Below are 14142 nucleotides of genomic sequence, written 5' to 3'. Positions count from 1 at the left end.
TCGCTATTCAAAAATTCATTAGTGCTTAGCTCTTAAGTTTTGAACTGGTATTCTTTTGGATCAGTAAGTTTTCCCAAAGAGATCTTCTTAAATCTTTGATATTTCATTGCCATGGCAAATGTAGTACTGCTACAGTAATCTAATAAAGTCTGTTAGGGAATTAAACTTTTTTAAATTAATACTTTTCTTTTCTTTTACAGGTATTAAGGATTAAACTTATCAGTCATGTCACCTGACAATTTGCAAGTTTGCTAATGTCACTTCTTTAAATCTAAAGCAATTTCCATCACGTCATGGCTGATTGTTCCACAGCCACGGGGTAGATGCCATCCTGATACGTCGTGTTTCTATTTAATAACTTAATTCTGTCCCTAGAAGGGATACAGTCTCTCAACATGAATTCTCCTTCCTGCGGTATATGTGCTTCATTTACTTCTGTGTTCTCTCACTGTTCAGTCATTTGTTAAAGCTACATATAGCTTTTTTTTATCTAAGGGTACCTTTCCTCAGTTACAGTCCTGTTGAATTGTGCAGTAACTTGAGTTTTACATTTGCAGAAGAGATTTTACCCTCGAAAAGTATTTGATTCTGGTCCAAGTAGAGTTTTTATAGTTTCAAACACAGAAACATTGCGGGGTTTTACTATAAAATTCAGAAGTAGATTTCTATACTGCCACTACAAATTCATATTCTGCTCTTTGAAATTTCATCATTAACTGTCTTGAAACTCCAGATGAGAGGGGACAGTTCCATCATTAGATACATTTTCCATTCCTTTGTAGTATTCCCGAGTACCTATTTTTGGTAAAATCTAAGTATTGTCCAAAGAGTTTGCCTAAGTTTAAGTAAGTGTGCATCCTAGCATGTATGAAAATCTGTCCCCTTTCCCAAGTAAGTAAGCAAGTAGCTGTGAAAGCCTCTTTTTACTCTAAAGGTCTTCCAGCTCTGCTCTCTGCTGCCTCTGCCAGCATACCTTAAATTCCTTCCCTCATGCACATTAAGGCTTGATACACCTTGTAGCAGAAATTTCCAGACCGGTGATCTTGTTGAGAGGCTTTTGTATGAAAATTCAACAAACTGACTTTTAACAAGCATATAATATATAAAAAAATCATATTTGAAACTGTGGAAAGGTGCACACCCAAAGTAATTCTTTTGGAAGCAGTGTCCGGGAGAGGCCAAAGAGCAGCAGTGGCTGCCTAGGTCTGCGAGCTCAGAGCAGACTGTGGAGGTTTGACTTCTGCTGGACTGGGCAGTTGTCGTTGCTCCCCTGAGAATGGTCCAGGGGTTCTGTCTGCTTTAGCACCTCTCTGCAAGGCACTGACCTTTGCACTGGAGCCTGGCCAGCTGATGGGACCTTCTGCAGGGCAGAAGGCCCAGTCAGCCTAGAGGAATACCCACCTCAGGTTGAAAGAGGCTGGTTGGTTTGTTCAGTGCTGTAAAGAACTTAGAGGTGATAAGGAATGTGTGAGTTTATCCTGATGCTGAGAAATTTCCTGGAGAGTTGATCCTGGGTTCTTCTCTCTGATGATGGCATCAGCTCCTCCTTCCCAAGGTGTTTCTATATTTCATGATGATGGGTTAATATACAGAATCGATCCTGGGAGTAGGTACCAGAACCCCGTTTCCTCTGTCCCTGCCAGGCGAGTGAGCTAACCAAGAGGCTACAGAGCCAGGCTTCCTTTTCCTCTCTCAATTATTTTTTTTTTTCACAGTAGCGCAATTGAACAGAAATATTGGAGTTCTGCTTCGCCCCAGGACTCATGACAGAAGAGACTGTAACTTGTCAATAAGGCAAATCTCCCAGGAGGCAGAAGATTTAAAGTGAGGGATTACTGACATTTCAGAGGGTCGGGAAGGAGGTGACCAGCTCACCTTTCCCAAATAGAGACTCTACCAGCTGTTTAGATCTTGACTGTGTGATTTAACTATTAAGCTTTATATACAAGTTATCCTAATTATTTCCTCTTCATTCAGCCACATCCTAAAGAAAGCAGTGCCTGCTGCTGCGCTTTGGCAGGAATTAAATCCCCTCAATAAGCACAAGGTGTGCTTGGGATTCAGATCTCAGTGGGATCAAAGCACTCTGTTCCAGCTCCTACATCCCAGCTTCCTTTAGGTGCCAGCTGGATGCCTCTGCATACCTTTAGCTACAGACAGGGCAACTCCAGCATCTGCAGAGACAGAATTGTGAATAGACTTAACTTTGCATCAGTAGGTGTATCTACAGTTACTTAAGAACTTCTCTATCTGCCATTTTATTGCAGTTGAGCAGTTTTTAGACAGCAAATGTGGGTATTGATGCTTAAACTCCACTTAAAATGTATTATAGGTGATTATGATCTGTATTGGCTCTTGGTTGTTACTGATTTTAATAGATTAAGCAGGTGCATAAATTGAACTAGAAACTAGTATTAGAATTAGGAAAAAAAAAATCCCTGGCTTTTTTTTTTATATGGGAAGAAAGCTTATGCTCTGTATTCATTATAATCCTCATATTCCTCAACTGCAAATTAGGGAGAGGATAATGGGGCCTATTCTTTATACAACTAATTTATCACTTCATTACTAAATAGAAAATCTTCCTTTCCATCCTGTAGTATGTAGCCATTAAGTAATTTTGCTTGACATACATGCACAGCCTTTCTTGTGTTTCTTATTAGCAAAAAAAGAAATACTTGCACTAAGTTTGAGTTAGGAGAAGATGGATCCTAGGCATAGTGTTAGCATTTGAGTTCAAATCCTCTAAATACTTGAGTATCTAGCATGTTGCTTTATAAAAATATTTATTTACATGGATATGCTTGAGTGTGTGTGTCTGCATGTATATGATTTGCATTTAGGGAAACAGGAGAGAGAGCACGTAGCATGGAAAGATAAGGTCATGAACTTTTGTTGGGGAAAGCATTTAGGAAAGCAAAGGATTTTCTTTCTAGGTTTGTTTTTTTGGTGTTTTTTTTTGTGGAGGGGGGAATCATGAAGCTGTTCTTTGTTTCTTTGTACTTCAGCATTTGTTAGAAGAATTTCTACCCATTGGTAAAATGTGAGTTTCTTTTCTTTTTTTCAAGCACTTTGCCAGATCTAATGGTATCATTTCAAGAAGAATTATATTAAAGCTGGCAAAAGAACTTAATAGAAAAAAAAAAAAACCCTCAAATTAATCACAAATCCTGCCTTTTCCCACTTTAAAACAAATCAATTCAGCAAAAAGATCTATGTTATAGATCCAAAAATTCAAAACTCAAGTTCTTATCGGAGCACCTATGTGCCAGGCTCAATGGCTGTTGGAAGTGTTCAGCTCCCGAAATCTGACTAAAATCAATGCCAGCTTCAAAAAAACTTTACTGTCTTAGTCAAATTTGGATGGGGACATCTAGATCCCAGTTTTGATGGGGGAAAATACCAACAGCTGGTTTTGAATATGATTGTATAACCTCATATATATAGTCTAAAGGAGACAGCAATCAAAGAAGGGAAATGAGGAAGTGAAATAAATACATTTTTTCATTCTTTATCAAGTTTTCCTGTTTACCTCATGACAGTGAGGAAGCATTTTAAATCATCTTTATCATTTTAGCAGTCAGCAGGCAGAAATCAGGCATAGATAATGCTCTTTCTGATCTTTATTCAACAGAGAAAGAACAGTCCTCTTCCGTCCATTGACTATTTGATGAAACACCTCCTTGCAAAGAATATGTCAGCAGGTATTTTGAAATGTAATCTGCTCAAATACTAGCAGAGTGATCCAGGATTTGGGCAGAGACTTAACTCAGAGTGAAATGCACACGAAGAAGTCTAACAAACAGATCAGCTGGATAGGAGCATTTTTCAATCCAAATTACAAAAAAGGATTTTTTAATGCTTAACTGCTACTGCCACTTCTAGCATAGATTCTGAGGGTGTTGCACTGGGGCTAACAACTTTGGCTGGTGTTCAGCTAAAGGAGCATTTCTCTTTATGGAAACTTCATTACAAGGTTCACCTTGGAAAGTGTTAGAAAATAGCATTTCAGCTGCTGCTTAGCTTTTCCAGAACAGAGGAGTTAAAAAGCAGAGGACATTGATACACACCAGTGAACTGCTCCGGACCTTACATTTTTGGGGATGCCTCTGTTTCTTTTGCAAGGGAGCAGAAGTATAAACACGGAGTATTTATTCTGGTTTTCTTTTCCCAGCTAGAAGAAACTGAGCTGCTGCTGCCAACTCCAGGGAACACTCATAGGTGAGTAGTGCATGTCCAGAGTTTGAGTAGCTCTGAACTAAAGCAGCTCTTCCAGAAAGGCATCTTGTACTCAGGAAAGCACTATATTTCTTTAGAATTTGTTTCAGTGATTAAGCAACTGTACTTTTATAAATGCCATCTTGTTTTAAATTTGAATTTGTCTGGCTTTTATTTCCGTCTACTCTTTATGCCTTTTTTTGTTAAAGCGCCCTTTGTTTCCTGTTTTCTCCCTAAGGAGGTCCTGACATCACAGCCATATTTTCTCTCAGCTTTATTTTCAATAAACTAACACTGGGAGATTTTTAAAGCTTAACAAGCAGTGCTAGCCCTCAGAAATTCCTTTTTCTTTTTCAGTACTCCAGTTTTTCCTTCTTCCTTTCAAAACTGCGAGCCGTACGTCACGACTATCAGTCTCACCAATGCAGTATACAAAGCAAAGATCAGTGTAATGCTCATCTCTGTTCATACGTATTCAAAGATCCCATGGAAGCAGATGATGAGTTTTTCACTGTGATTTCCAGTGTCATTGCTTTCCAGGGAATTAAGCATTGCTTTTGCCCTCTGCACCAGATGTACAAACTCAATACTGCGCTGACTTTGTACACAGGCGGTTGATGGGAGCTGGCCAACAGGAGAGGGCAGGTTGCTCTGCCCTTGTCAGTGTTTACCCACAGGCTGCCAGCCGCAGATTTTATCAGCAGCAACTCGATACTTTACCTCAGGATCAATGGTTGAAAGAATGGATAACCTCTTTCCTAGTAACTCCAACAAACAGAAATCAGCAGGCATTTCTTAGAGGGATACTTTTTATGATCTACTACTAAATCATTTCACTAGTTACAAGGTAAGCGTAAAGATCATTTTCTAAATTTCTAAGAATAACACTGTTCAGATGGAAAGCACCATGGTGAATGTGAAATACACTAAAGCGAGATTAGGCCTTTTCTCATTCCAAGCAGAATGCTGATTAGCCTATTCATTACACTAAAGTGGTAAAATATACATTATTTATGAGGAAAGGAATGTATTTTTCCTCATTTTGGGCTCCAGTCATTACAAATTTGGCTCTGCAGCCACAGCTGTTTCATTCAGAAACTGAATAGCTGAGAAAAACAGGCCAAGTAGAACACAATTCTGATTTCAATTGCAAATATTTAGGAATTTAAAGAAAGCCAGCAGGTAAAAGCATTGGATATTTTTAATTGCTCCAGTGAAAACTCAATCATCACTAAGTAAGTTAAAGCTGAACTATCAAGGCGCCACAATCACTATAATTAAACATATTCCACTATGTGAAAGAAAAGATGAGGACATGGGCTAGGTAGTGCAGAGCTGTCACCCCAAAGGACTCTCCAGAGAGAAGAACTGAGAAGCAGCAATAATTTTTTCATAGCACTGATGGACTCTTACTGGATTTAGACGACTTCAGACATACTTGTTCTCGAAGTGATAAAGGTCCGTACTGAAACATTATAGCAGTAAACAAGAATGAAGAAGAATGGGAAAAAAAGAATGGGGGAAAAAAAAATAGGAAAAAATATAATTGAAAAAGCTGCAGTGGCAAAAGGATGAGGTTGTATCTAAGCTGTAAGTTTGACATCCCAGCAGAATTTCATGGTCATTTTACTGTTTTATAACCTTTTTTTGACTGGACTATGTCAGTGGAGAAGTATCCATGGGGAAATAATTATCAAACAAATCAGAATCTAACCAGTTTCAGTTCATTGTGTATTTCAGACCCCTCAGGGCCTGACTTAGGGAGAGGCCAGGCTAACTTTTTTCTATTGGTCTCTCATTGACAGCAGTAGGACTATTCAATTCACTGTCACATAGAATTTGGATTTGTGCGCATTCAGAGCTATACCAATTTACTCTAGCTATTATCTGACCCATTATTTCAATGTCAATTTACAAACTGATTTTATTTTTTACAGGCTCGTCTACAAAAAGGCCAAGCTGAATCAGCTACTAGACTGTATGTATAGAGCTGCCATCTAAAAGAAGTGTATGCCCTTAGCTGAGATAATTCACATCAATCCTAAATTGTCACTTCTTACCTGTCTAGTTCTGGGTGCTGTCTGCCTTCGTAAGGAACAGATGCATTTCATGGCATCGAAAATGCTGACACGTTGAAGAAAAAGTAGTTAATGCATCTGTCTGTCTGTATATCTATAGGTATGGAACCTTTAACAGCACAGATTGTCTTATTTTTCAGCCTGCAAGAAAAACTTCAAAAGGACAATTAATGTTCTGGCTAGATCCTGAGTGTTACCAATTGCTTTCAATACTCAACCAAATGAGTAGAAACTGAGACTGTGCAGAGAACAGTTTGTAAAACAAAGCCACCCTGTGCCTCTGAGAATAAAACCTGCAGTTAGTATGAGACCACTAAGGTCTCACCTATTTATTCCTCAAGCAAACAACTCCCATTGCTGCTGTGACCCCAAATCTCACTTCATTCTTAGAAGATCCATCAAGATACCTCTGACCAGTCTGCTTCAGTGTCATTTGGATCTGCATGTTGTCAAACATGCCCTTTGCCTCGCTCCTGAATGGAGGCTGCGCTGGTGCGATGAACAGACCTCACTGCAGGAACATGCAGCATCAGGCTGATCACATCAGAGAGCAGGCAGTGTTACCCTGAGATGGAGCTGCTGGTGTGTGGCAGTCACTCTTCCTCTTCCTTCTGGGTCTCTGAATGCTCTTGCATTTTAAGCCAGTATGGGCAGAACTTTATAACTTCCTTTTGGAAGCAGGTGAAAGAGCTGTTTGTCAAGCCTTGAACTTCAGATGGGTCAGCACAACTTTCTGAAAATTCATACGATGTTCAGTCTTTATTCTGTGCCAAGCACAAGCTACCCACAGAGAACTACACCGTGCTTACAGCACCTGCACTTCAACTGTTAGGTCTAGATGGAATCTCAAACATTTACTCATCAGATGACAAGCCTTCCACAGTTCCCTGTATGAATACCTCACGTCTGGCCGCCTCCCACCCCAGTGAAGGAAATCAAGTGGAAGCTCTGGAGCAAGTTATTGTGTACCCACGACACACTGCAGCCATTCATCAAGCAAAGACTTTTAAAGTCAGGTGCAAAATAACAAAGAAAGAACATCAGCAAAGACCTCTAAGAACAAAAGAATACGGAAGATATTTTACAGCCTTGTCATACATTAAACATACACTCAGCTAGCGTACATTCTATAAGATTGTGGGAAGAAACAGTGTATACTCCATCAGTTACTAGCATTGGGTAAATCAAGTCAAGAATTAAGAGCTCAGAATAAATATACATCTATGCAATTCAAACAGAATATACTCATTGCAAATGAAGTTGCAATCAAACATTGAATTCACATAGTGCAAATAAACTTTTTAAAAAACAAGATGGATTTTTATGTGGGAGAAAGAATTTTCTTCATTCTGACATCCACCATTATTCAACAGCGTAAACACTATAACATACAACAAGTGTGTTGAAACTGGCATGAAGGTACATTTACAACAGTACAGGCCAGGCCCTCAGAAGGATATCCGTATACTGCAGCACATCCCAGATACCCCGGATTATTGCTCTCTACAACTACCTGAAAGGAGGTTGTAGCGAGGTGGGGGTTGGTCTCTCTCAAGTAACTAGAATAGGATGAGAAGAAATGGCCTCAGGTTGTGCAAGGAGAGGTTTAGATTGGACATTAGTAAAAATTTCTTTACTGAGAGTAGTCAAACATTGGAACAGGCTGCCCAGGGAAGTGGTGGAGTCACCATCCCTGGAGGTGTTAAAAAACCGTGTAGATGTGGCACTTCTGGACACATTTCAGTTGGCATGGTGGTGTTAGGCTGATGGTTGGACTTGATGATCTTAAAGCTCTCTTCCAACCTAATGATTCTGATTCTCCTCCACTTGATAATCTGTCACCTCAGATTGAAGCTGGCAAAACCTAAATGTTCTTACTTCAAAGTGCCTTTCCTGAGCCTCTCTATTATTGCAGCTATTTATAGACCTGGCTGATATTGCAGTTCCAGATATAAGAATTTAAAATATATCACCTTAAGAGACTTATGTTGGCAAATTATTGTATTACACTTAAAATTTAAAAAGGCCCCAAAGATCCACATAATTAAAAATTACCAGTAGTATGGGCGAAGCTAGAAAACAGTAGTTGTTGTGGATCAGAATAATGACTTTTTAATCAAACGTGAAGAGAGAATTATTGATGACAGACATGATTGCCTTTTTTGTTTGAAAAATTCAACCTCTTATGATTTATTGAGTGAATATTTGCAACACAAGACTTCAGCCTACTCACTCTAGCACAGAACTACCAAGAGGAATGCCACCAGCAGTAGTCTTAACTTCATGTTGTCCAGCTACTTACCCAGGGAAAAATCAGAAATGGTATGCTCAGTAGTATGTCATGTCCCATTTTCCACAGACTTTTTTCCCCTTCTGCATTTCTGGTTGATGTACTTGTTAACTGAGCTTCTGTTTTTGAAAATCTGAGCAAGTTTGCACAACCATATAAAATTATGGATTATTGAAAAGTGGAATAGGTGGCACCATGTTACAGTGCACTGACAGAGAGAAAAGCCTTAGAACAAGTCCACAGAATTTTTTATTAAAATAACAAGTTTAAGAATCGATGCAGAAGAAAGCAACTCATCATACAAAAAAAATTTATTTCCCATCCTTAAGTATGTAAACTGCGTTCCAATCCTGACATGATTGACATAATACAGAAACACCGTATCCCAGACGAATGTCAAAGTTAAAGACTGGCATGCTGGGCAAGGAAGGTTCTTATTCTCTGCAAGAGTTCTTTCTTTACACTGTCTGGTACCAAGGCTGAAACACAAATAAGAAAGCAAGAAGTAACAAAGACAAAATGGAAAATATGCTAATATCAACCTTTTACAACAGCTACTTCTATTCTTTGTTCTTGCAATTCTGTATTTTTCCTATTTAAAACAGGCTAAAATTGAAGTCTGTTGAGAACACTGTTGTTATTGGCAGGTTTTTTGCCTAGCCATAGTCAAGAAAGTGGGAAGGTTTGAGGGAAAGGATTATTGACTAGTACTGTTAGTTCAGATTTTCCATCTTAAAAGAACTGGAATCTTAAAACATCTCTGCTGCGTACCCCAAGTTTTCTTGGGACCATTAAGTCAATTGCAAAGATGAATACAGAATCGTGACTAAGTGTAACCTGCAAAAGTAGTCTGCGCACATAGCTCATAACACACATTCACGTGTTTTATTTGTAGTTAATATCAAGCTATTAATATTTTTCCTTGAATCCAACACAGGCAAGTTCATAATGCTGCTTTCGAAATATGAATGAAATACAGGTAGGTATGTTTATTCATGTACTAGGACATCCACATTTGCATTTTCTTACCTCTGCCTTTGGGAGTGATTTCTGCCACCAAATCATCAACTGTAACATGCTCTAATCCTTTTTCCTTAATGACATCTGGGGAAGACCAAGACCGATATTTTAAGTCTTTTAATCTACTCATTAGAAGACAAAACCCGCATGCATAGGTCATCAGAGAATATGAAGTAGCATGTGACCTAAATGTAGGTTATTAACTCAGTACCCCCTGCATTGTACAGTGGATTCATTCATACCATAGGTTTAAGGATGGGAACTTGTTGCTACTGAGGCATCCTAATCGGCTCGTATTTTAAAATCAAATGTTACAAAGTTTAAGCTTATCTGAGCATTACCAGATGTGCATATTACTGGAGTGTTGCAGAAGTTCACAAGTTGGTCCGCTTATCTCTTCAAACACATTATTTATATAATAGTGAGAAAACGATGCAATTGGAAAAAGACTTTGGAACTTACAAGGGAGAGCACAGAGACAGTAAATACATACTACTCTGCCTAAATGGTTTAAACAACATTTCTCTACATTCCAGCAAAGTAAAAAAGCGTATCTGAAAGAAAAGTCTACATCTACAGCAAAACAAAAGCTATGATTAAGATATACTGTATGATTAATACATACCAGTAAAAATTGTCTACTTATACGGCCTTGAAGACTACTGAAAAATGCAGAAGTCAATGCCGAGAAGAAACCTCAATTCAGTAGCGTAAACCTAAAATATTTTGTCTAAACATGAATGTTTTTAACTGTACATAGGTTTGATTGTCCCCAAGGCACTACATATGTCTCCTGAACTAACATCACATGAACTATTTGTAAACTGTTTTTCTTGGCTGAATTCCCTGTAGAAATTAATACTCTATTACTCAATTATTGGCCCTAATCCTCAACAGCAAGAGCTCTAGAACAAGGCATCAAAAAAACCCCCAACCTACCCCAACAAAACACCCCCCCCCCCCCCCCCCCCAAATCTCCTCTGTCCTTTATTTTGGAGGTTATTAGGCCCTTGCAGGGACAAATTAACTGAAACTTGCATTCTCATCAGCTGTAGTTACAGTTTGAAGTACTAATGTAAACCAAATCATTTTACTTAACTTTGCTATAGCACAGTATAAAGTGTACAGCTGAGAAGGCAAATAAACATCCCTGTCGCTGTCTGTACTATTGAAATGGGTAATCTCTGGCAGTGGCATCAGGCAGGCAACTGCCAGCACGAACCATTTCAGCCTTCTCTGCAAATCCACCTACTAAAACAATTTAACACACTCAGCCCTACAAAAAGAAAACTTTGTAATGAAATTGAGTTGCTGGGCACAACACACCAAATCAGAATTAAAGCGAAACCTCAAGGGATTTGCTACTTGCTTTAAGGGAATTTCATCATGCAGTAATATTCCTGGATGCTTAAACACTATTTATGATATTTTCAAACCATTTACAAGTCAGTAGATGGCAGTAATGCTAAGTAACTTAAAACTAAAGATTTGGGTATTTAAAGGTTCATCTGCTTGTTTTCTCTCATCTAAGCAGATGATCTTATTTTCAAGAACGGTATTCAGAAAGAGTACAGATGAACTTCTTTCTCTCCCATACGTGGGCAATGAAGTTCTCCTAAGTTTCTAAGTTGCATACCACTGTATTTGGTATTTCCTTTAACCTGGCTTTTATTATCTTGTGGTAAGGAAGTAATTTCTCTCAAAACAAAACCCTGTATCATCATGATTTATTTAAGGAATCAATTCTAATACTTTTCTCAGAAGCTTAATAAGGTTCAGATCAAAGATGCAGTTTCAAGATACTTTTGCCAATGCAGCAAGATGCTTTCTTACAGGCAAAACCGATGGCCAGGGATACTCCCCTCTTGCCCAATTCCAATTTAAGTTGACTGTTAGACAGTAAAGCCTTCATCTGGGACTTTTATTTTTTTTTTCGCCAGAACCTCAGTTGATTACAGAGGGTATTAGTTATTTGACCACCGTTACCTTTGCAATGTGCCTTCAACTGATCCTTCCAGCCGCACTCAATTAACTTGGCTCTCAGCAACTCTTTAAGGCTGTTAAGACAATATACAAACTTGTTAGGGACAGCAAATGTTCCTGACAGCTTAAATAAGCTTCAGTGTGAAAGTTACGCCTACAGTTACTACTCACAGCAGAACTCCCAGACCAGCAGCAGAAATGGCTGAACGGGATGTGACTCCTAACCCGAATGAGTACCAATTTCAGTTTACCACGTTGGACTACAAGGAGCTGGCAGCTCAGGAGCTAATTCACAGTATTTCTTCAGTTGATGCTGCAGCCACAGAAAAGCGCTACCTAAAAGCCTCTGAATCACTTGAACTGCCCAAGTCTACTCAGTTACCAAACGTATGCTAACTTTCAAAGTTGGAATATTTCACCTGAAACCAGGCCTTCAAAATAAACAAAGCCTTCCCCACCTCCTTTCTGAAAGGAGAATTCTGTACTACTGTCTGCAACTGCAGGTTTCTTTCCACAGCTACACTTCACCTTGTGCTGGGTGAAGATGAAGGGATTGTGTATCTTATCTTCCTAAGCATGGTTAGCAATTTTAAGTATAAGCAACAAGAATTCAGGCATTAAATAGAGAAGACATGCAACTACCTGCCACAATGATACACCTACTCTATATATCAAAAGAGAATACTGAAAGCTAGCAAAAAATGCAAAAATTAGTACCGAAAAACAGAAGAATGAAACGGAAAAATGAAAGTAAGATATGATAAAATAAGTTTTAATATCTTTATCCTTTATTCCATCAGCTAGCAAGCCTACTTATCTTGTACCATCCTAAATAACTCTGTTTTTTTGAATGAAAGGGTTGCAGCAAGAGGCTGAACTGTGTAGGTCTAATCCCTTTTACTCAATGAATTGTAGAGGGCTGATGAACTGATGACAAAAAGCAGAGTAACAATACTTGTGAAATTCACTGCTTCTGGATATTTCTTAATTCAAAAAATGAGTGCTCTGTCTCTGATCATAGTACAGTTCTGACAAAGCTTGTTTGTAATACAGCTTTTGACATCCTGCCAAAACTCTTACTCTTAAATAAAAGAGGTTCCAATACCATTTTGAGAAATTGCTTGCTCTGCTGAAACTCTGTGCAATCTCCAAGGGGATGGTGATAACCAGGAAAGAGGCAGAGCACAGACACCACATCAGCCTACAAAAGGTTACACTAGGTACAGGGCTATGCGGTGACCCAGGAAGAAGACTTTTCAAGGCCTCTATGAGAAAGAATGAAGAAAATAGAGCTTTTGGTGCGTGGTGTTATAAATATTGTGAAGTGACGAGGAGGTAAATGTCGTAAGCACACTAGTGATATGCAAATGCAATGCAAACAGACTGAAGAGGCAATAAAAGCCAAAAACCAGCTGCCACGCTACATTGCGTAATTTACTTGTTTGTCTTTATTGGAATCTCTACAGTGACTTGCACAAGTGCCGTTTTATGCGTTCCACTGTATATTTCTTTCCCTAACAGGAGAAGAGATAGGAACACAAGAAAAACTTTTAAGTTTCAAAGCTAAAAAGGAAAGTTTTCTCTCATTCTCTTTATTAGGAAATAACAGGATTTACTTGCAACAAATTGAATTTCATGGCAATTTCCACATGAACCAAGAGCTTTCCAACACAAAGTACCAGAATAAGAGAAAGCTTTAGAGTTCACAAGCCAACCACCTCATCTGTTATTTTCCCAGCTTCTCTTTTGAAGTGTAAAACTAAACTGTTCAAAAGGCAAAAACATGTTTGGTTTTTTTTTTTTTAATTATAGCTTTATATAATACATAAGACTCTCGCATGCAGGGATTTGAAGAAGTTAGAGTTATGTTTACTTAACTTGTAGATATAGTTCACGTTTGGTAATACTTTAAGCGTCTTACTGCAGGGGGTAGGAAGCCTACTTACCGTTCTCGCTCTCCTGTTTCTATTAGCTTTTGGTTAATGGTTGCTCTCATCTGGGCATCTTTATTCATTTTGGAAATCCAGGTTTTTCACAAACCTACACGGAGGAGAAGAGAGTTTGGACAAGCACTGCTGCCACTCACGCAACAAAAAGAAAAGTCACCTGCACGGCATTAACACGCAGCGCCGCGTCCGTTCGCACACCCCCGCAGCTCACGGCCGGAGCGCCACGCCGCGGCCAGCCCTGGGGCCGAGCGCGCAGACAGCAGCACCGCAGCGCCATACCCCGGGCTGCCCCACCGCGGCGGCACCGGCAGGTCGCGGGGCCGCTTGCGCGGGCACTACCCACCCTCGCCGAGGCGCGCCCTCCCCGCAGCCCGGCCCTCCCGCCCGGCGCCTCTCCCCACCGGCCCACCCAGCGGCCCCCAGTCGCGGCCGGAGCGAGGGAGCGGACGCGGGGAGAGGCTGCAGCAACGCCCAGACCCGCCGCACTCCCGGCTCACCTCGCCGCGGCGCCGCTAGTCCCCGGCGGCAGAGGCGGAGCCAACCCGGACACACAACTGCCGCCTGCCCCGCCCGCCGCGCGCGCGGGCGTCGCCGGGAAGCGAGC

The 14142-nt window shown here is 39.9% G+C and overlaps 1 protein-coding gene across 2 annotated transcripts; it reads right to left on the bottom strand.

Annotated features, from left to right (window-relative positions):
• Window positions 1-8879: 8879 nt before the first annotated feature.
• Window positions 8880-14072, bottom strand: ENY2 (ENY2 transcription and export complex 2 subunit). Of its 2 annotated transcripts, none has more exons than XM_086465542.1 (5): window positions 14036-14072; window positions 13536-13629; window positions 11593-11663; window positions 9616-9690; window positions 8880-9065 (listed from the first exon to the last, which is right to left on the bottom strand). In XM_086465542.1, the coding sequence occupies exons 2-5, from the start codon at window positions 13601-13603 to the stop codon at window positions 8989-8991; spliced, it is 291 nt and encodes a 96-aa protein (XP_086321668.1). In that variant the 5' UTR covers window positions 13604-13629; window positions 14036-14072; the 3' UTR covers window positions 8880-8988. The 2 variants fall into 2 exon arrangements, with proteins under 2 accessions (XP_086321668.1, XP_086321669.1); XM_086465543.1 differs by lacking the exon at window positions 14036-14072 and adding an exon at window positions 13948-13980.
• Window positions 14073-14142: the final 70 nt, after the last annotated feature.

Source organism: Leptosomus discolor, chromosome 5, assembly GCF_034619465.1.
Source record: "Leptosomus discolor isolate bLepDis1 chromosome 5, bLepDis1.hap2, whole genome shotgun sequence".
NCBI lineage: Eukaryota > Metazoa > Chordata > Aves > Leptosomiformes > Leptosomidae > Leptosomus > Leptosomus discolor.
This window is presented reverse-complemented; position numbering and strand designations above follow the sequence as displayed.